This window comes from Cibotium barometz, chromosome 43 (genome assembly GCF_041138505.1).
Source record: "Cibotium barometz isolate CiBa-2024 chromosome 43, ASM4113850v1, whole genome shotgun sequence".
NCBI classification, from domain to species: Eukaryota; Viridiplantae; Streptophyta; class Polypodiopsida; order Cyatheales; family Cibotiaceae; genus Cibotium; species Cibotium barometz.
In genome coordinates, this window is record NC_141088.1 from 12,743,430 (window position 1) to 12,766,568 (window position 23,139).

Genomic DNA, 23,139 nt, shown 5'->3' on the forward strand with positions numbered 1-23,139 from the left:
CTACCCGGATCTCCATACTGCCTATATGAACGCTTTTAAAAGCCGGGGGATGTCACAAATCCTCCAGAGTTGTGACATGCGGAAGGATCTCCCGGATGTTTTCTTGAGAGTATCCAAGTGCATGATGGACTCACTCATGGAAGGGTGGTAACCCTGGTGAGTGAGTATGTGAACTCATGGAAGAGTGGTAACTCTGGTGAGTTATGTGAACTCATGGAAGGATGGTAACCCTAGTGAGTTATGTAAACTCATGGAAGGGCAGTTGCTCTCGTGAGTATTTTGGATCTTGCATGGGTGGTGACTATTTTGGTGTACAAGATGGCAAGTTGGGAGATTTAATCCAAATTATTGAGCACAAGCATAGGCCTGTGAAATACACTTGCATGTGTGACTTGTTTTGTTACCTGGACATTTCCTAGTATTTTGCCGATGAATGTCCATGGGCATCGGGGACGCCTTGGCATCCCGTGGATGCGTGTGTGCACACCTGATTGGGACTAAGGTGGTGATTTTATTTTTGTAGTGGTAAGTGTGCACACTTAACTCCATTTGAATATTATTGCCTTGTTTACTAAAGTTTATGGTTACAAGTTCAAACTCATTAAAATTTGGGTAGACAAACTTATAAGCTATAAGTGAGTTCACATCAGGGTGGACTATAATAATGTACCGAGGCTATTTATTAGTGATGGGCACCCGGGCATATGGTTTAAATCCCACAAGTTGCTAAAAGAGGCTGGGGAGATATTTTTGAAGCCCACGAGTTGCTTTTCTAGGAACCCTGGTGTCAGTGTACTTGCAAGGCATGTAGGTTACACACGTGGGAAGTCTGGTGCTTGACAGAGTTAGTTGACTTCTTCCACAGGTGGCACAGGGCTGCTGGACAGCAGATACTTGTGCCATAGAGCTGGTCAACTTGCTCTACAGTGTCATAGGGCTGGTCGATTGAGGTCTTTCTCTCCTTTTCTGCTGGTCGAATTGCTTACAGGTCTTAGAAAGCTAGTCGACTTGCACACAGGGTGCTACAGGGCTGGTCGACTTGCATACAGGGTGAGGGTACTCTAGGTCTGGATGACACCTTCTCCTACTTCTCTACAGGTTGGCTGAACTGTTTTCAGCATAATACCGGGGAGGATATAAAGGATTTCACTGACTGGAATAGATACAAGATTTGCCTGGCAACTATATTGCTCACAGGTTGCTAAACGAATCGGTCACTGTCACCAATTGGCCGACCATTTGGTCCATTCCCACATTTTTGCGTCTCGTTCACTTGAGGCCAGGCCGGTGTCTCATGTGAAGAGGCCAGTATTTTGCTGACATGGACGGGAGCCAGACTGGTGCCACCCGTGTGTTAGCAGGATGGTGTCGTATGGACGGGAGCCAGATCAGTGCCACCCGTGTATGACCTGGACTGTGTTCGATCCATGGGACTGTCACGCCATGGAAGAGCCAGTATTCGTGCCGTGTTTTACCTATGGGACTGTCACACCTAGGGAAACTCGTGCCTGGAACTGTGTCTTACCTATGGGACTGTCACTCCATAGGAAGACCAGGATTTTATGTTTTTATGTCGTGCCAGTTTTGTGCCGACAGATATTTTGTACATGTTCCATGAACGGGAGATATGTCCATGTTACTATTTGCACATGCACACATATTTTGCATGTTTGAAACTGTTTTCGCATGACATGTATTCGTGTGTTTGCCTGCCTGACGTGTTACTTACTGAGCGGGGACGCCTGCCAGTGAGTCGTGAAGTGTGCCCTGTATTCTGACGAGTTTCAGTGCATGTGAACAGGTGGTAAGTATATGGTACATGTTGTTTTAATGTTTTAAATTCTAACCCTTTGATTTATAAGGTTAGGGGTTCACACTTATTTAAAAGTGGGCACCCCCTTTGGGCACCCACTTTGGGGCCAAGGTGGGGAGCCTCACTTTTAAGTGAGTGTGGGGGTGGGCATGGTCACCAACCCCCACTAATCCCCCACATGCATGCGTAAGTATCTCTAAGGTTAACTTCACTTGAATTTTAATTAAAAGAAATCTCTCTCTCAAGCGTGGGGATCCATCGCTTCCTTCAGGCGCTTCTTTCACCAACCTGCGCTTCCTTTCTGGGAGGCGATTGTGGACTGGCTGCAGCCAAGCATGCTCCTCAGGCTGCGCTTGTACTCGGGCAAACCACTCTACACGGCTGTTCCCTCTGCTGCTGCTGGCTGCGCCTGATTCACTACAGGCGACTGAGCTTGCTGCTGCACTGGCTGCGCCTGACTCTCTACAGGCGATTGTCCCTGCTGCTGGCTGCGCCTGATTCACTACAGGCGGCTGACTCTGTGCTGGCTGCGCATGATCTTCTACAGGCGCCTTTCCCATCACCTCTCCTACTGGTGGGCTGCGCAGAATTGCAGGTTGTGTAGCTTCTGTACCCTCTGCTACGACTATACTCCCTGGTGGCTGCCCTACACCTCTCCTATGTTTGTGTTTCCACAAGAGATTGGCTGCAACAGCCTCTGTACCCTCCGTACTGCAGGCTGTACCTTCTTGTTGCAGGCTGTGCATTCTATAAGGTGGCTGTGGTTTTCTTTTACGGAGGTATCTGCTTTGGTGGCTCACCACGAGGCAACTGCTTCTTCATCACCTGGAAGACTTCATCATTCCACAAGTCTTGGTCTTTTATCAACCAACTACAAGTAAGTGATTTTCAGATTTGAGTAAAGCATTTAATGTTTAAATCTGGTAAAAGATTCGTCCCGCTCGGCCTACACCCGTTCGGTGCCGGGTTGTCCAAGCTATATGGGCGAACCTCGGTCCAAAGGTGCTGAGATCGGGAGAGCCAGGCGTTAGTACGAGAGCGCCTGTCTGTGCGTGGTCTCGGAACACCAGTGTGGTGCTCTCCGCGGAGTCCAGTGAAAGCACAGGACCGTAGTGATTGGACCACACTAGTGGTCGTTCTGCTCCGAGTTTTTCTACATCGAAATTCGAGCTATTTGTTTAGTACTGTTTTCATATGTACATGGACATCATCTGGTTCTCAGAACCCATGGAGCATTGTATTCTTTAAATACTCCCAATAAATATAACATATATTGAGGGGGGGGTCGGCCCGTTCCGGCCCCAGTGCTGGTGTCCATCTTTCCATTTCTGTTCATTTAAATTTCAAGTTGTTTTAAGTTGTCCTTTTCATATTTGTGGTTTTAAAGTTGTGCTATTAAACGTGTAGGTGTCCAATAGAGTCTTTCCCACTTGACGGGATCGGTTTCATTGGTATCAGAGCACGGTTGTTTCCCTCTTCCTAGTGGGGAAACGAACCTGTGTATTGGACATCCCGCTTTTAGCAAACTTTGAACACAATGGACAGCCAAGGCAACCCTTTGGAAGTGCCAAACTCGAGGGGTCCATCTAGTGCTTCTCGTGGGTCTGATGCCCTGCGAGGTAGACACAAGCCCCTTGAAAGGGTTATGGATAGTGAATCCAAAGGTCAACTGTCTCCAGGGAAGACAGTTATGCTTGAACAAGACCCTGATGCTATGAGGGCTGAAATGGAACATATGAGAAAACTTTTGCAAGCTCAAGAGCAAGAATTGAAGTTTTTGTATGAAGATCCTCATCTACAAAGTGCTATTGAAGCCAGGAAGGCTGAGGCTATGGTTGATGTAACCTTTGAATCTATGGCTCGTGAAGTGGGCAAGAAACCAAGGGAGTTGGCACTTGCCTATCTCCTTCGCAAAGGTGATATCAAAGAGGGGGATGACGGAGAACTAAAATTCAGAAATCCACCTCGTTTAAAGCATGGAGATCCCGCATCCCAGAGGCTGAAATCTTATATGCAAAAGGAAGAGGTGACTGTCACCTCTCGTCATGCATCCTCTCCCCAAGGCACTAAGCCTGACAGATTTATGTATGCCAGTGCTCATGGAGGGCACGAAAGTCACATGCATGCAAGATATGTATCTCATGGTGACAGGTCTCCTTCCAGAAAAATTTTGCCTTCTGAGTTGTCTCATGGAGAGACTATGCCATATGCAGGTAAGTCACATGCATCTGAGCTTCGAGTTCGTGGAGCACATGCCACCATGCCCCATGAAGCTTCTTTGACGGCCCATGGAGCCCATGCAGATAGGGCTACCCCGTTGGATAAGGGGAAAAGAAAAAGAGAGGACCATGAGCCTCATACCAGGAAGCTCAAGGAGTTCAAAGCACGTGATAAATCTGTCAAATTTGATGTCTTTCATGGTGAACACGATGCTTCTAAGGTGTTAGCGTTTGTGGCACAGTTCGACATTGCTTTTAGCGATGAAGACTTTACAGAAAAGTCGAAGGTGCGCCATGCTAGCATGTTTCTGAAAGGCACTGCTGCCCATTGGTGGATCACCGAAAAGATCACCAAGGATCCCATCTCTACTTGGAAGGAATTCAAAGACAGATTTTATGCTCAGTTCTTGCCACCCAATGCAGAGCAAACTCTCACTCAAAAGTGGGATAGGCTGGAACAAAAAGATAATGAGAGTGTGCAACAGTATGTGAACAAATTTTGGAAAGTGTTGCTGGAAGTGACTCCCTTCATGCTAATCTCTGAGGAGGAAAGAAAGAGGAAGTTTCGTTCTGGATTGCAACCTGCTTATAGATCGGGTATTGAATTACACCCAAAACATACATTGCAACAACTCACAGCTTCTGCCCTTGCTACAGAGCAATTGGTGCTCAAGATCAAGCAGGATCAAGGAGGTTCCAAGGCGAAGGACAAGGCTGTCCCAAATCAGCAAAAGGGCGGACAGCCATCTAAAAAGAACTTCCGGGAGCCTTACAAGGGTGGTAAAGCTGAAAATAAAGATCAGGGCCCAAGAAAGAACAAATTTGGATTAACCCCGGAGCAAAGAGAGCAATATGCTAAGGATGGAAAATGCTTTTCTTGTGGTAGCAAAGACCACATGTTCCAGCAATGCCCAGATCGCAAACCAAAGCACGAGGACAAGCACACCAAAGCAAATGTTCATGCAGTTCCTGATGTGCAAGGTAATACAGGTCATGATGCTAAAGAGAGAATGGTTTGCAAGGCTTGGGGGCAAATCAAGGATCAGCCCGCATTATTTATGTTTGACGACTGTGCAACTGACAATTTCATCTCTATGCAAATGGCAGCTGCATTGGGTATTGAGGTTGAAAACATGGGACCTCAGATTGAAGCTGAAGCTGCATTTATTGGCAAAGAGGTGCAGGTTACCCCTTTGATTGGGAAGTTGCGTATTCATATTCAGGGCTATCTTGATAATGAGCATTTTCTAGTTGCTCCACTGAATGGATGTGATGTATTGTTGGGCAAGCCGTGGCATCATAGGCTTGAGCCCCGCAAAGACTACAAGTCTAATATGATTTCTTTTATGCATAAAGGCCGCATGCACTTTATTGATGCTGGCAAAGAAGGGGATTCTATCCCAGTTGTATCACACATCCAAATTAATAAAGCAATGAAAAAGAGTCTTTCAGCGTACTTGGTTTTTGTGCGTGATAGTCTTGTGCCAAATCATCAAAGTGTGGATGCTATGTCTAATGATAGGCTGAATTTTCTTAATGCATTCAAAGACTGTTTTGCTGACTCATTGCCAGGTGAATTACCTCCCCAAAGGCCCGAAGATCATTGTATAGATCTTGTGCCAGGTAGTTCTCCACCTAACAAACCCGCATATCGAGTGAGTGCTGCACAACAAGAAGAAATTATGAAGCAGGTAAACGAGCTTTTAGAGAAAGGTTTGGTTCAGCCCAGTTCCTCACCTTACTGCTCTCCTGTGCTTCTTGTTCAAAAGAAGGACGGATCATTCCGTATGTGTGTAGACTATAGAGCTTTGAACAAGCTTACCATCAAGAACAGATTTCCTATTCCACGTATTGATGATATCTTGGATAAGCTTGATGGCTCAGCTTGCTTTAGCAGACTTGATTTGAAGAGTGGTTATCACCAGATCCGAGTGGTGCCACAAGATGTCCATAAGACTGCATTCAGGACAGCCTTCGGATTATATGAATTCTTGGTAATGCCTTTTGGTCTCACCAATGCTCCTGCTACTTTTAATCGAATGATGGATAGGATATTCCAACCCCATCGCAAGTTTACAGGAGTCTTCTTTGATGATATCTTGGTTTTCTCCAAGAATGAGCAGGAACACAGAACTCATTTGGTCACAGTGTTCGAAGAGTTGCAGAAGCATAAACTTTTCGTCAATGCCAAGAAAAGTGAGTTTTTCCTTTCAGAGATTCATTATCTGGGACATATTGTATCCAAGGATGGAGTTACAATGGATCCTGCAAAGATAGAGACTATTCGGAATTGGCCCGAATTGCAAAACGTACATCAAGTACGTAGTTTTCTGGGATTATGTTCGTACTACAGGCGTTTCATAAGGCATTTTGCTATGATTGCCACTCCTCTACATGATCTCACGAAGAAGAAAACTGTGTTCAAATGGACTTCAAAGGAACAGGATGCTTTCTTGCAGCTCAAGCATGCGATCATATGTGGTCCAGTATTGATTGTTCCTGACTTGCACAAGTCATTCGTGGTTGAATGTGATGCTTGTGGTGATTGCATAGGAGCTGTCCTAAATCAAGAAGGGCATGCAGTTGCATACGAGAGCCGTCGTTTGCATGATGCTGAGCTTCATATGCATATCTATGAGAAAGAGCTCTTGGCTGTAATTCACGCCTTAAAGATTTGGAAACATTATCTTCTTGGGGCTGAATTTGTGGTCAAGACAGATCATCAAAGCTTGAGATACTTTCTATCTCAAACCAAGCTTTCAGAGAAGCAAATGAGAATGGCGAATTTTCTTTCCATGTTTCATTTTCAGATTGTGCATACTCCAGGAAAGAAAAATGTCGTGGCCGATGCACTATCTAGGAGGCCTTATATTGCTGCAGTCTCAGTGGCCTCTCATGGAGATCTATCTGCTATGAGAGATTTGTATCATTTGGATGCTGATTTTTGCCATATATGGACTGATTTGATGGCTGGTCATTCACATGCCTCTTATGTTATCAATGAGGGTTATCTCATGAAGGATAATTGCCTATGTGTGGTGAAGGATTTGCGTCCAAAGGTTATGGACGAATGTCACGCTCCACCTTATGCTGGTCATAGAGGTATTATGCCTACTACTCGCATGATTCAGAGGTATTTCTTTTGGCCAAGCATGCGTAAAGACATTGAGGCTTATGTGCGTGCATGTATCACTTGCCAAAAGGTGAAATTTGATAGGCAAAAGCCTCCAGGTTTGCTTCAGCCATTGCCTATTCCCTCGCAACCTTGGGAAAGTATCACGATGGATTTTATTATGGATTTGCCTAGATCCCAGCATGGGAATGATGCTATTTGGACTATTGTGGACAGGTTTAGCAAGCAAGCTCACTTCTTGCCCGTCAAGAAAACCATCAAAGCTGATCATATGGTAAAGCTTTTTCTTGCTAATGTTTTCAAGCATCATGGTATGCCCAAATCCATTGTTGGGGATAGAGATCCCAGGACTACAAGCCTATTTTGGAGGGCTTTGTTTGATAATATGGGTACTAAGCTTGAGTTTTCATCAGCTTATCATCCCCAAACGGATGGCCAAAGTGAAGCTGCAAATTCAGCTGTGTTGGATTTACTGAAGTGTTATGTGGCAGATCAAAAGAGTGCATGGGAGAAGTATCTTCCACTTGTTGAGTTTGCCTACAACAATACAATCCATGCTTCCACAGGAAAGGCTCCATTTGAGGTTATTTATGGCAGAGTGGTCTTGCCACCCATCCTTCGTACCAAGGATGAGATTTTTGCAGCTGATGAATATGTTCGTGACTTGGATGTTGCCTTTGGTCAGGTGCGGACAGCCATTGCAAGATCTCAGGATAAGCATAAAAAGGCTGCTGACAAGCATAGAAGGGACATGGAAGTCAAAGAAGGTGATTGGGTATTGCTGAAATTTGAGAAGGCTAGGCTTCGGAAGAGGCCAGGACGAGAAGGATCATATCCTAAGCTTTCTCCTCGCTATTATGGACCCTTCAAGGTGATTCACAAAATCAATGAAGTGTCCTACAGGCTTGCTTTACCTAGTCATTGGCAGATTCACAATGCTTTTCATGTGAGTCTATTTCGGAAATATGTGGGGCCAGATCCTGATGAGCCTGTCACAGAAGATCCGCCAGAAATTGAAGAGCTTGAGGAGATCCTCCAGCCAGAACAGATTGTTTTTCACAAGGAGAGAAAGCTACCTCCAGGAAAGCTTTCCAGGAGATACCTTGTGAAGTTTAAGAATTATTTGCCTATTGATGCCAAATGGGTAAATGAGGATTATTTTGCAGATTATCCGCAATTGTTGCAGGCATATCTTGAGGCTTTTAAGTTGAGGTCAACTCTTTAGAAGCCCGGGGGGATGTCACCAATTGGCCGACCATTTGGTCCATTCCCACATTTTTGCGTCTCGTTCACTTGAGGCCAGGCCGGTGTCTCATGTGAAGAGGCCAGTATTTTGCTGACATGGACGGGAGCCAGACTGGTGCCACCCGTGTGTTAGCAGGATGGTGTCGTATGGACGGGAGCCAGATCAGTGCCACCCGTGTATGACCTGGACTGTGTTCGATCCATGGGACTGTCACGCCATGGAAGAGCCAGTATTCGTGCCGTGTTTTACCTATGGGACTGTCACACCTAGGGAAACTCGTGCCTGGAACTGTGTCTTACCTATGGGACTGTCACTCCATAGGAAGACCAGGATTTTATGTTTTTATGTCGTGCCAGTTTTGTGCCGACAGATATTTTGTACATGTTCCATGAACGGGAGATATGTCCATGTTACTATTTGCACATGCACACATATTTTGCATGTTTGAAACTGTTTTCGCATGACATGTATTCGTGTGTTTGCCTGCCTGACGTGTTACTTACTGAGCGGGGACGCCTGCCAGTGAGTCGTGAAGTGTGCCCTGTATTCTGACGAGTTTCAGTGCATGTGAACAGGTGGTAAGTATATGGTACATGTTGTTTTAATGTTTTAAATTCTAACCCTTTGATTTATAAGGTTAGGGGTTCACACTTATTTAAAAGTGGGCACCCCCTTTGGGCACCCACTTTGGGGCCAAGGTGGGGAGCCTCACTTTTAAGTGAGTGTGGGGGTGGGCATGGTCACCAACCCCCACTAATCCCCCACATGCATGCGTAAGTATCTCTAAGGTTAACTTCACTTGAATTTTAATTAAAAGAAATCTCTCTCTCAAGCGTGGGGATCCATCGCTTCCTTCAGGCGCTTCTTTCACCAACCTGCGCTTCCTTTCTGGGAGGCGATTGTGGACTGGCTGCAGCCAAGCATGCTCCTCAGGCTGCGCTTGTACTCGGGCAAACCACTCTACACGGCTGTTCCCTCTGCTGCTGCTGGCTGCGCCTGATTCACTACAGGCGACTGAGCTTGCTGCTGCACTGGCTGCGCCTGACTCTCTACAGGCGATTGTCCCTGCTGCTGGCTGCGCCTGATTCACTACAGGCGGCTGACTCTGTGCTGGCTGCGCATGATCTTCTACAGGCGCCTTTCCCATCACCTCTCCTACTGGTGGGCTGCGCAGAATTGCAGGTTGTGTAGCTTCTGTACCCTCTGCTACGACTATACTCCCTGGTGGCTGCCCTACACCTCTCCTATGTTTGTGTTTCCACAAGAGATTGGCTGCAACAGCCTCTGTACCCTCCGTACTGCAGGCTGTACCTTCTTGTTGCAGGCTGTGCATTCTATAAGGTGGCTGTGGTTTTCTTTTACGGAGGTATCTGCTTTGGTGGCTCACCACGAGGCAACTGCTTCTTCATCACCTGGAAGACTTCATCATTCCACAAGTCTTGGTCTTTTATCAACCAACTACAAGTGATTTTCAGATTTGAGTAAAGCATTTAATGTTTAAATCTGGTAAAAGATTCGTCCCGCTCGGCCTACACCCGTTCGGTGCCGGGTTGTCCAAGCTATATGGGCGAACCTCGGTCCAAAGGTGCTGAGATCGGGAGAGCCAGGCGTTAGTACGAGAGCGCCTGTCTGTGCGTGGTCTCGGAACACCAGTGTGGTGCTCTCCGCGGAGTCCAGTGAAAGCACAGGACCGTAGTGATTGGACCACACTAGTGGTCGTTCTGCTCCGAGTTTTTCTACATCGAAATTCGAGCTATTTGTTTAGTACTGTTTTCATATGTACATGGACATCATCTGGTTCTCAGAACCCATGGAGCATTGTATTCTTTAAATACTCCCAATAAATATAACATATATTGAGGGGGGGGTCGGCCCGTTCCGGCCCCAGTGCTGGTGTCCATCTTTCCATTTCTGTTCATTTAAATTTCAAGTTGTTTTAAGTTGTCCTTTTCATATTTGTGGTTTTAAAGTTGTGCTATTAAACGTGTAGGTGTCCAATAGAGTCTTTCCCACTTGACGGGATCGGTTTCAGTCACAGGGCTGTCCGGGACTGTTTTTGGGACTGTCTGGACAGTATGCAGGCTGAATTCAGTCATGAAGACAGAGAGGAAGTCATTCTGGGCAAACATGGAGGACTTATGTATGATTTGGTAGAGCCTACAGGTGGCCAGAAAGCTTGAAACATAGCTGGTTGTGTGAACAGCTATGTGGACAGCTTTAAGCTAGAGGCTGTGATCACGTAGTAGCACTCGGTGGGCCTAACAGGTGCCCTGGGGTAATCAAGACAGCAGTTGTTGATTGCTTTGCCCTGGGTTGGTGACCAAGGGTTTGTTTTTCTTTCCTGTTTTTCACTGATTTAGATAAATCAGGTGCTGCCGGTGTAGTATGAACTCCCAGGCACCCGTATGTACAAGAAAATTACTCTTTTGTTAATAAAGATACCTCGGGAGGAGAGGGGGGATGGGGGGCTGGCCTAACTTCAGCCCCTAGTGCTGTGTCATGTGCAAGCTTGTCGTTTGGTGATTTTAGGATTGATATTTGTGACATATGTATTGGAATATATCAATGATGTGATGGATGCTAAATGCATGCTGTGTTTTGGCAATTAGTTTCTGTATTCACATGCCTGTCTGTGACACATATGATGTTATTGTGTAGACATTGCCTGGATTCATGCATATCAATATCTACGGGTTTTTAACGACGCCTGAAAACCCAAGGCGTGTTTGTGGGAATGGGAAACTAAGCTTATGGTTCAGTGTGTGCACTTAAGATTTGGTCCTATAGGTTTTGCAGGTGGTAGGTATAGGAACCCACCCTTATTTAATCATTATTGATAAAACTCATGTTTGGTTTGTAGGTATCAAAGATTATAGCAAGAAAGCACTTAAATCCCTTGATTCAATACAAGCATGGAGGGAAATGAACACAAAAAGAGAAAACGATCAAGAAAAAGCAGTCTGACACCACCTTAGAAGCAAAATGGAAATCCGCTCACGAACAGGTGTTTTCTTTTTAACTAATGGAAGGATCTCTTCTGGAAAAACAAAACTTTCCTCAAAGTCCAAATGTGTGGAATGGATGAAAAATCACGCAAAGCTGATTCCTCACCCTTTCAAGAAGATTGACTACAAGCTGGCCCTTAACCACAAGGTCTATGAGCTTTTGCAGTTCCTTGGACCAATCACCCCTTGAACTCTAATTTCAGTTCCTTGACAGCTTGTCCCTTGAACCGTGATGTCATGGATACAAAAATTCAATGATGAGTGTATGCAGGGTATACAATCATTAGTTCATAAGGATTTTTTCCCGTGAACCTGACTAAAACCTTTATCCTTTGCCTTGATCATCTCATCCTTGCAAATAAACTTGAATATGACATTTTTATCAATATCAATCAAGTGCCATTTATCCTTTAACCTTGATCATCCAAACTCAACCTTGATTCCACAATCCTTGCCATTAATACCACGCACATAACAAATAGCATCCCATGAGACCTTAGGAGATTACAGAATGGTTGTGAGTGCAGAAGTTACTGCAAGTTTTGTTTGGCCTATAGAATACCATATTCGGTGCAGGTGAAAGTTAATACAAGTAATAATGTCTGACAGTTTATCCCACATTGTAACCAAGAAGCTGGAGGACAAGAACAACTTCCAAGCATGGAAGTTCAAAATGACAACCTTCCTCATTTTCCGGTTATCATCTTCCCTCACCCAGCACATACAAAAGCGGGAGAATAACCAGCATGAGGTGGCATACCACCTCGTGGCAAGCAGAACTGGCCAGGCAAGGAGAGATGTGACATGCTTCCAATACACAAGCTTGTTGCAAATGCTTGGAAGAAGTGAGGCAAACAATTCTTCCTCTCCACTCTAACATAGGTCTTCTTGGAATCGTAAAGAAGAACAGCTAGGTTCTACCCAAAAGAATTTGCTGGCCCATTGTAGCCTCCAAGATGATTTTATCCAAGATTCTCCTATAAAACCTGTCTAAGTGCCATGGATGAGGAAAGGCCAAAGGCAAAGACTACATTTGGCCAGGATCTTGTATGTTAAGCCTAGCACACCAGTGTCAAATATCTTGCCAACCCCCTTTCAAGATTAGGTTAATGCGTCCCTCCTAAAGGCTTTCAGCCAAGTGTCACCTGTCTGCATGATCTAATCACATCAAAGGCTGTATGGAAGTCACATCCTGCAAATCAATAGCAGGAAAACAAAAATACATAGATGCATTCCAGTTGAATATCACATATAATCTCAATGGTATGAGACAGAAAATTAGAGTAGGAAACGACAAAAAAAATTGTGATATTGGAAAAGAAACTACCTTATTGTGTGCAACGCCTGCTGAGCATGTAAAACCAGTCTCTTCCAAGACAGCCATACGAAGCTCTGCTATCACAACAGCTCCACGTGCCAGCATGCGATCTTTGGGATCCCCTTCACTTCTTAAAACCCACTGTCTGACCGCACTGCTTTGCTCCTCAGCACCCTTGTAGCAAGAATGAAGACAACTCTCAGGACAATAAAATGTGACATGATGAGACACCAACCAGAAAGAAGAAAAAAATCTCAATTTGAAATTCTCATGTGACTACTCAATGAGTCTCCATCTCCAGGGGCATGGGGCCAAGCATGCTGTAGGCATATCTTTACACTCTGTTTCTACCTCCATCTATTCTAAGTCACCGAATTGGCCATTTCTACCCTGAAACTTCTCTGAATAAAGTCTTTATGGGGTGTACCCTAATGCTATCACATGCCGTCCTAGATTTAATACATGGTCATGCTTTTCACTCCTTGTTCCCATAGTTCCTATGACCTTCCATGTCAAGCCCTTGCATTTTATGTAGAGCTTATAGCAACCCATGGACCACCATGGCTTAGGGCCAATCAAGGCTCTTGCTATGATTAAGATTTTGAGCTTGAAAATGAAAACCTTCCTTTAAGAACGTGAATTAGAGAACCAAAGAAATATTTATTCTTAGGGCATGCCCATTCCTCTCTTCATCCTCTGAAAGTTGATAACGTCGCTCTGAGTGACAACTTTTTTAACTACTCATAGCATCACATGTGACAGCCTGCCTCCACCTGAAAAAGGTAAACCAACCTCCTGAACAAATCTCAATACTGCATTGTCATGTCCCCAATAGACTTAACTAGTTTGACTTTAATGATGAGGCTAGGCTACTGCTAATCAGTGGCACTAATGATGGATTTACAACATTAATTGATTATTAGTAAAAGTTTTGTATTTAATGACCCTTTGTTAACTGATTAAGTTACAAATACCTCACTTAATAAGATTTACAAGCGAGAAGAGGGTTCATTAATTGCCACTTCCTTCAATGGGGAGAATCCACGGATGTCAACCTGAAACAAGCCTTTGCCACGATCAAGCCTAACACCTCCAAGGTGGGTCCTGGTAATATGGGAAGCCTGACTTGGATTAGGAGTTGTGGGATGGTGTCAGTCTAACCTCAGGCTCAAGGGAGCTCCTAGACAGAGCTTCGGCTAGTGATTTCCCTTCCAATTGTGCGCTTGGACTAATCTATTTCTAGGATAAGTATTTCCACAAACTAAAGCTGGTTGAGAGATCCTCATAATGCATATATGGTAATGGATAGGTAGCCCTATAACCCCTTTGTATATGTTTCATGCATCCACCTCTAAAGGCCCATAATTTTTTTCACATACTTCTATAACTGAACCTAAACTGTTCATCCCTCTTTTTATTAAGTACCCACAAGTATAAATGCTTTGAGATTTATCTTTCTTGTGCATCTCAGATACACGTCTCTCTCATTTATTCCTGTTTACATTTCACCTCTCATCTAGGATCATTTTTTAACAATTCCCTTGGGGAAGAATGTAAGTATTCCCCTTGGGATGAATGTAAGTATTCCCTTGGCGATGAAGAGTAACACTCCACATAATGTAGGATAACTTTTTCTTTCTCTGGCTGTCCTCCCTTTCTCTTGAGGAGGATCCCTGCGCAAGATCTGATTTTCTGCTCCACATAGACCTCTCTCTTTGGTGCTCTTCCTAAAGTCCCCAAGACAAATACCCTCGGCTCACCCTGAAGTCCTCCAAACAGCTGGCACTAGATGGAGACACACAGTGCTGGTATCCACAGGTGGGCACTTGGTTCAGTTTACATGGCATGCAGATGGAAGCACTCCCCCCTTTTCAGTACAGCATAGAGGCACCTTCATTTGATCTCAGCCGCACAGAGCTGAACAGGGTCATTAGGAAGGACATTGTTGGACTGGATACATAGAGGACCTTGCGCTCAGCCACTCAGCCCCTGGGGACGAAGATGGCCTTCTACAGAGATCACCTTCTTCACTTGACGGAGGATAGCTTTATTACACGCCCACACTACATGGAAACACATCTGTCATTAGGAGTGAGATGTGCGATTGGCCAGATCTGCACATCATCCCACCAATTGACACTGGAGACAGCCAAATATGGGCCAGGGACGGCTGCACCAGAGGATAGGATGTGTCAGCTTTGCCATCCACCAGTTGATGTCCAGTATACTATGAGATCAGGGGGAGGTCCCACTGCCTCTTCTGAGACGGGTTTGGACCACTCTCCAGGATCATGGACTTCCCAGATCAAAGATGCCTACGGCTTTTCGTTCTAGAGCTTCGCAAACACAGGAAGTCACTATTGCAGCCCAGACCAGTATCACCTACCCAAGGACCAGTGCAGAGAGCTCTCACTGATTTCTTTCAGACTCGAGCTTTGAGGGCAGACCCACCCACCCTACTCAGACCCCAGGCTGATGTAGGAGCCCAACCGAGAGGAATGACACTGGACAAAGCCACTGAGCTATGCAGAGGTCAACGACCTCGACCCGGAGGCCCCCACCCATGCCCGCATCACCATACCGGACTCCCTCAGACTGGCTTAACTTTACCACTCTGAATGCCATGTTGCAGCACCCCATGTGGGATATCTTAGGATGATATGCGAGCCTATGCGCTTTGTACATGGATCAGCTCTAGCATTTTAGCTTTGTCATTTTCTTTCATTTCATTTTAGTACCCATGATGATGTATTCCATGGACATGATGTAATCCTTTGTCTCATAGGTCATTTTGGCCTTTTGTAGATGTCAATATAACTTTCTTTCTTTCTTTCTTCAGCTTATAGAGCTCCAACTGCATCTAGCTTAGCACTCCAATTTGCATTTCTTTTCCAACTCTCTATTAGAGGTTCCAACATCACCAATTCCTTGAGGGTGGACACAAACAGTTGTTTGCTTGCCTCTGAAGCTGTGATTGCACTCAAACAGTCTACACACAGGCAATCATCCTATCAATCACAAGGTCAAAAGGGAAGTACGAAGCTAGCAAAAGAGCTGAGGGCAGGGGGGTGGGGGGCACGCATGGTGAGGGTCACCAAAGGTGTCCACCGTTCAATTTGGCCGCCTCCAAGAGCCACCCTTCTCGCAAATGGGTTGCTACCAGAAACCTTCCATCTTTCATGTCCAATGTATGTGTACATGTTGCCAAGTTTGGAGCTGTATACCTCTGAATATCCGAGTATGTGGGACTTGAGAACCTCCTCTGAAAAAGGCTCTTGAAGCAATAAAGCTGCTGAAGCGTCTGTGATATCCAAATAAACCTCATCAATTGAGGCTCTTTCACATGTTCCCATTCGAGAAAGGACGGATACGACCTTCAAAACAGGAAAAACACTCATTAGGACTGCAAATGGTTAATACCTAGGCCATTGTGTTCACTACCAGCAACAATAAACACCCAAATGTAAGATTGAAGACAATCCACCTCTGAACCGGCATCACGATACTGTGTCAGATCAGCTTTCCCATGGGCTACAGGGACCTGAACCAGTTCTATTTCTGGGCAAACCTTCTTCGCCTCATCTCCACGCATGTTTCTTCAAGGAACAAAAGCTTAAAAATGACCATCTGTGCCCTCGTACATATGCTCACAAAAATTAAAGTCATAGCACGTTTACAGGACAAACACACAATCACAAACACATCTACCTTGATATTAAAAAATATGTTCAAAGCTGCATAGAATTGAGACCCTTGTCAATCTCTCTGATAGGAGCTCAGTTGCAACAAGATCTTTAGGTCCAATCGACATTCTAAGAAGTGCAGATTGTGGAGAAGGATCAACTGGAGCTCCCCACATTCCCGTGTGCAGTACCCCACCCCCCCTTACCCCCTTTTTCCCTCTCCCCCAGGTGACGAATGTGCGTTACTAGAAGCCTGGAATCCATGGCAGCATAGGACGACACATCACCGATTTTAATGTATTAAGTGTGAACACTTGTTTGTGCTGTTGAGGTTCTTGAGTGACAGTTGTTATGCCCAGGGACTCACTGATGTGTAGAATGGGAGACCAGAAAGACACAAGGGGCATGTAAGTACGCTGTGTCCAGTGAGATGCATATTGGACACCCAGAAGCCACTAATATATATATATATATATATATATATATATATATGGGAGGTTAAACAATCTATGCCATTCTAGGGTTTTGTGCTCTTTCGAGTTCCTCATCTATTTATCCATGTTTGAGCTTCAATGTCTTGCCTAGGATTGAAGCTTGCTCGTGTGAATCCTTACATTTGGTATATCAAGAGTCCTTTAAGCATTACTCTTGTGTGAATGCTTACATTTGGTATCAAGAGTCTCTTAAGCTCCACAGAAATGGGTTGTTTGCTTTCCTTTCTTTTTTCCCCCCAACCTCTTCTTCTCTCTTGAAGGGGTACGGCCCGAGAGCAGTAAGCCGCCATCATCTTCATTGCCGTCAACAAACCAGCTTGGTCTCAGCAACCCAACAGCTTATACGGTCTCTTCTGCTTGGTGTGCACTAGTCTGGCTAAGGTCGCTGTCAAACTGCCACCTTCCCCACAATCATCATCACCTTAGCTCGTCCTTGCCGCCTGTCAAACCATGACAGCAACATTGTCGAGCAACAACGTGGTCAGTCCACCTTCTAGTAGTTGCTGATGCCTAGCAGTTCCAAGCAACCATCAATCTCTCCGTTGATCTACGTTGTGGTCGCTGCGTAGATTTTTGTGGTTGCCACCATTTCCGTCTACAAAAGGAGATTTACAGTTATTTTTTTGTCAAAGCAACCAAACTTTACTTGCCTAAGGTTTGTGTAGCAGCAGCTCTTCGCATCCAAACATGCATGGCCCAGTAAACAAATAAATCCATGGAGAGGTTGCTTAAATTTTTCCAATTTCCCAATGCTTGAGATGAAGCTACACCAGATGAGCGGGTTGCCTAGCCTTCTCCATAATACCGAAGGCAGAGTTTTTACAACCTAGAGACGGTCTATTTGGCACCTGCTTTGCTTCATGGCAGACAAGGCAGGTTCTTACTCTGGGCAGCAGGAGCTTCATGGCATAAGGAGTACTTGGGCCACACAACAAATATTTTGGCAGACGACTTTGGTTTTGGAGGCTAACTCAACACTAGGAGCGATATTGTTTGATTTGTTGATTCATGCAATTTTCTTAAATGGTTACGCTAGTTTGTTGTGCTCAAAGGAGTTGACAATATCTTGTGTATATTGTTAGACTTCAACACATATAACATTTTGTACAAGTAGATTTTAATGTTTATGAAATAACGAATATGTCTGATGATATGGGATGCCTTGATTTAATGAATGTTGTGTGCAACACGATTTCGTTAAATTCTGCACCCGAGATGATTTCCTTATGTCCATGAACAGGTCCTCCAACTGGCCAAAGAACTGATCGAGGCAAGCAGGCAAGCACAACCTGTCGGGAACCATAGAGGTGGCTTGATACCCCAAGGCACTGCATTCGAATGGCGGAGACCTGAATCTCTTTACCGCCATCCGAACGTAGTGTCTTGGGGTTAGGAACAAGCAAGCATGGAGTCGAAAGTCAAAGTTAGCATACAAGTCGTCACTACATTGTTAAGAGACGCTGGCTAAGTTTAAGAGCACCTGAGGGGAAAGACAAGGAAAGAAACAAAAAGACAAGAAAGCAAATGGAACAAGTGACTACACAGGGAGAAAGAGCAAAGAACTGAGATCAAAAGAGCATAGAACCAAGATCAAAAGAGAGAAGAACAGGAAGCTGGGAAATGGACGGCTATGTAACTAGCCAGGATGAGTCCGAGGGAGTGTCGAGGCAGAGTCCGAGGGAGTGTCGAGGCACTCGAGAACCACATAGCAAGAACAAGTAGCAATCCACCTAACAACTCAGGTGAAGCTCGAGCTATCACACTACAAGGGGGACAAGAAGAAAGAGCAAAGAACTGAGATCAAAAGAGCATAGAACCAAGATCAAAAGAGAGAAGAACAGGAAGCCGGGAAATGGCAGCTATGTAACTAGCCAGGATGAGTCCGAGGGAGTGTCGAGGCACTCAAGAACCACATAGCAAGAACAAGTAGCAATCCACCTAACAACTCAGGTGAAGCTCGAGCTATCACACTACAAGGGGGACAAGAAGAAATAACCATGAATCCATGTCCTAGCATATGAGACATTGGCTAGACTAAAGGAGTGGTCTCGCAAAGTACTCCACACAAACTTCAGAGGAGAAAGCAGAAAGATGGCATTATCAGTATCGTGCAAAAAGGATCCCCACCTATGAAGTCATGCGGCAAGCATTCATCACGACATACAGGGATCCAAGGAGTGATCAGGATTTGTTATGCCAGCTTGAGAAATGAAGCACGGATTGATGTCCACAGGGAATTTATTGAGAGAATCAAGGAATTATCTCGGAGGTTGAGTTCCACACAACCAAGCAAAGTTTGCGCGATTGGTTCATCAAGAGTTCAAACAATCGCAGGATCCGAGAAGCAGAATGCTACCATCCAACCAGGAGTCTATTGGAAGAGCTAGTGGAGAGGGCTCTGAAGATGGAAACCAGTAAGATAACGAAAAGAAAAAGAAAGAATGTTCCGGTAATGAAGAAGACAAGGAGGAGGAGAAACGAAAGAAGAAAAAGAAAAGCAAGATGCATGCCAACTCACAGTGCGAGAAAAGAAGAGTAAGAAGAAAGAGAAGGATTTGAACAAGAAGCTTGAAGCAATAATGAAACAATTAGAAAATTTGAGCAAGAAAAGATCTAAACCCCCAAGGGTTAAGAGAGGTGTGGTGCCACCAATGCCACAAGGAAGGGCATACAGAAGAAGCATGCCAAGCACCTTGGTGTGACACCTGCATGAAGCCGGAGCACGCTATTCAGTTCGGTGTCTTACCTTGCAATACAATGATGTGGGGAATTCGCCGCCGAAGAGCCACAAGTTGCAACTTCCTTTGTGGATGCACTAGCTCCTCATCTGGATCTCCTCTCTGTTGTTACACAGGAAAGATCCCCTACTAATGACGTGTGGAGGGAGAGCTTCTTTTCTTGACGGAAGTAAGAGGAGATCCATACACTTGGCTCTAATCAAGATCTGAAGGTAGGAAAAGAGCAGCTCTAAGCAAGAATGAGGCCCAAGCCAAACCCAATCATGCAACCATCCATCAAGCTAAGAAAGATTCAACACCGAGGCATGCAAGCGAGTGAGAGAGAAGAAGAGAGCTCACACACCATGTAATGTCAAGGGGAACGACTTGTTCTATCGCGTGGTCGCATGCACTCTGCACTGTAGTGCACGGTGACAAGATGGCTTATCATCATCAGTGCAACATTGTACATTATTAGTAACTTTTAGGACGATAATTGTTGTATGCCGTGACCCCATTGGAATCCTCAGTTCAGGATAAGTCAGGCACGAGCTACGTAGGTCATTCCTCAGCCATAGCGAGTCAGTCGGCCAGTCAAGTCCCTTAACCCACTTGAAGAGATTCATTCATGCATGTAGAGTCGGTAGAAACCTTAGGGTTTGCATTAGAAAGCACTCTGCATATTGCATATCATTCATCCATTGCATATAGATCATTGCTGAAGCCTTGAAATAGCATCTGGTATCCTTATGATATTTATTAGTATTTATCTGGCATTTTTTCCATAATTTCCAGCATTTAATACCATTTATCCATCATATGCAAGTCGTGTAGCGTTTAGTGTCCAGTCGGCCAGCATTAAGTGCCAACCGACCAGCCCTCAGATTAGTATAAATAGGCTTGCTTTGCACCATTCATTCATATCATCTCAGCAATCAGCATCAAGCGCTTCAACGCTTCAGTATCCAGCCCATAGATCACATCAGCCTTCAGCGTTTTGGAGAAGCGTTTCATCCTACAGTCCCAGGAGCATCAATGCATGAGCATCCAGCCCTCCATCAGCAAAACGCAGCAGTCTACAACATTCAGCCATCAGTAAACCTTGCGTTTTCTGCATACAACCAAGTTTCAGCATTCATCCCTTCATCGTTCTGCTACAACCATCCGGTGAAGGTAACCCGCATGCATTCATACATAGCCTAGAACAGTCCCAAACACCCCCTATCTCAGCCTCAGATTGGCAGCCTTCCCTCGTTCTATTGGGAAGAGTGCATAGGCTCGAGATTGGACATCATTGGTGCTTCTGCAACCGTGTACAATTCAGCCCGACTCTTGGTCTTCCTAGATCTTGTGTTTGGCTTATCGTCAGTCCACCGTCAGTCTCTTCAAAGTAATAAAGCAAATACTATTCAAGTAACGGGATAGGGGGCCTTTCAGTGGGTAATTCAGGAACCCATACTGTGTACAGTTTCCATCTCTCTCTCTCTCAAATCTCTTAAAGTTTGAAGTCTTAAAGTGGATTGCTAAACTCGCAAAACTCAAGATATAGAAGACGGTGTGAGCATTTGTGTAACAGGATCCTCAATTACGAATACTTCCGCTGCATGTTACATCGATATCAGATTCAGCTTGTCCACACACATCGTATCCTAGCGTGAGGGCATCCTTCGATGGTCAGATTGCGTTCTGGCACGGCCAACGACTTCACCATCATGTCTACAGAGGAGAGTACCCATCAGCCAGAAGACGTCTCCCCATAAGGAGACCTTGCTCTTCCGACTACAGCAAACACCATAGCTCTACTCAGAGCTCAGAACCAGCTTCTCATGGAGCGCCTCCAACTCTTGGAGGCAACCGCAACACGTCCTCCTCCACCTCCAACAACCCCTGACTACATCTCCCTCTTCTTTCAGATGGAACAAGAAAGAAGAGAAGACAAGGCTAGACGGAGAGAAGAAAAAGTAGACGCTGAAGCAAGAAAAAGCAGATATACGGGCCAACACAGGATCGAAGAGGGCCGGCAAACTCACTGCTCGAGAGCACCAACAAGAGCTCGATCGATAACGTACGTTACTCGAGCACCAAAGGGAAAAGGAGGCCATGCATTTTAGATACCAGCACCTCTCTTCAACTTCCCTAGCCTCAGGTGCCACCAGCCAGCAGTCCGTCATCGACTCCCGTCATTCAAAGTCAACCGAATTTTAGTAAGTATGATGGTAGGTGTGATCATTTAGAGTTAATCAGTTCAAGACTTTAGAGGGCGAGCTAGAAAGACAGTTATCTGAGCTCCTCCAAAAATGGGCTCTACATAAACGCCAAAAAGTCTATCTTCGACGTTAAAGAGGTTCAATACTTGGGCTATATCATCGGTTCCGAACGGATTTTCGATTGCTCAAAGGTTCAGAATCTTAGATTGGGACATCCCTGAGACTCGTAAACAAAAAGTCCAGAGAAATTTCTTTTACCTTGTGAGGATTAGGCATCCATAGGCACTCCAGTTCTTGTGCACATATCTCGGAGCTTTGTTCTGCTCACTCAAGTATACATCATGTTTTTTGGTATACTTTCACAATCGCATCTTTTATCTCGTCATATCTCGGTGTAGTGTGTGCACACGCTTGTTTTCTCATGTTTCCAGTAAGCTTTGAGTGCACAAAAATTCTAATCCAAGGGTGGCTCTCTTGTTCATTGCACCTCATACTGCTTTGGGAAATCCCGTATTGTGAGGATGTCGCAAAGAGCACTTGTTTCACACCTTTTTGAGTTTAGTGGATTCATGACAACCGAGGACTATCTTGACGGTTCCGACTACTCACAATGGAACTTCAAAATAAAGAGTCTTTTGATAGACAAGGGACTGTGGGGGATTTTTATTACGAGGCAAGAGCCTCGTCCTGCAACATTAGCAACTACAACCTCTTCAGTAGCATCAACCACAACAGGAAAGGGGGACCCAAACTACAACTGGTGGCAAGAACTCAAGCACACCCCTCCGCTCACTCAAGATCAAAGATGGTGGGATGCTCATGATGCACAAGGAATGGCCATGATCACTCTTTCAGTCAAGCAATCCGTTATTCCTCACATCTGATCCTACACCTCTACAAGGGTAGCTTGGGTGATCCTTGAGACCATATTCCACTCCCATAATGAAACACCAATCATGTAATTGATGCGGAAGATGGACAACCTAACCATGAACGAGGGAGATTCCATATCGGATCACCTTACCAAGGTAACAAACCTTAAGGAACAGCTGTTGAATATTAATGAGGTAGTTGATAACAGAAAATTAAACACCACTATTCTCAACTCGCTACCTAAGTCCTATCAGAGTTTTCACATTTCTCTAAATCTCTCTATGAGGAGAGGAAGCAATCCTATTACCTTTGAGGTGCACTCCCACATGAGGAGCAGACAAGGAAGAACAGATCTACATGTGATGCCAATAGAGGATACCAACAAAGTGGGCTTGTCACAAGGTGACACCATGAAAAAGAAAGGAAAGTGT

General features: G+C 45.0%; 1 protein-coding gene across 12 annotated transcripts in view; it reads right to left on the minus strand.

Moving 5' to 3' along the window:
- The window catches only part of LOC147613543 (DNA polymerase eta-like), a 102,761-nt gene that overhangs the window by 47,446 nt on the left and 32,176 nt on the right, over window positions 1–23,139 (minus strand). For 10 of the 12 annotated variants that reach the window (XR_015263212.1, XR_015263210.1, XR_015263211.1 and 7 more), the window contains 3 exons: window positions 16,219–16,330; window positions 15,959–16,108; window positions 12,744–12,908 (listed from right to left, as the gene is read on the minus strand). Coding sequence is in view for 8 of the 12 variants with exons in the window: in XM_086781521.1 (XP_086637647.1) it covers window positions 12,744–12,908; window positions 15,959–16,108; window positions 16,219–16,330 (427 nt within the window). In the remaining 4 variants the exon portion in view is untranslated. Of the gene's footprint in view, window positions 1–12,743; window positions 12,909–15,958; window positions 16,109–16,218; window positions 16,331–17,081; window positions 17,104–23,139 lie in introns of those variants that run through there. The other 2 variants (XM_086781525.1, XM_086781527.1) reach the window with 2 other exon arrangements.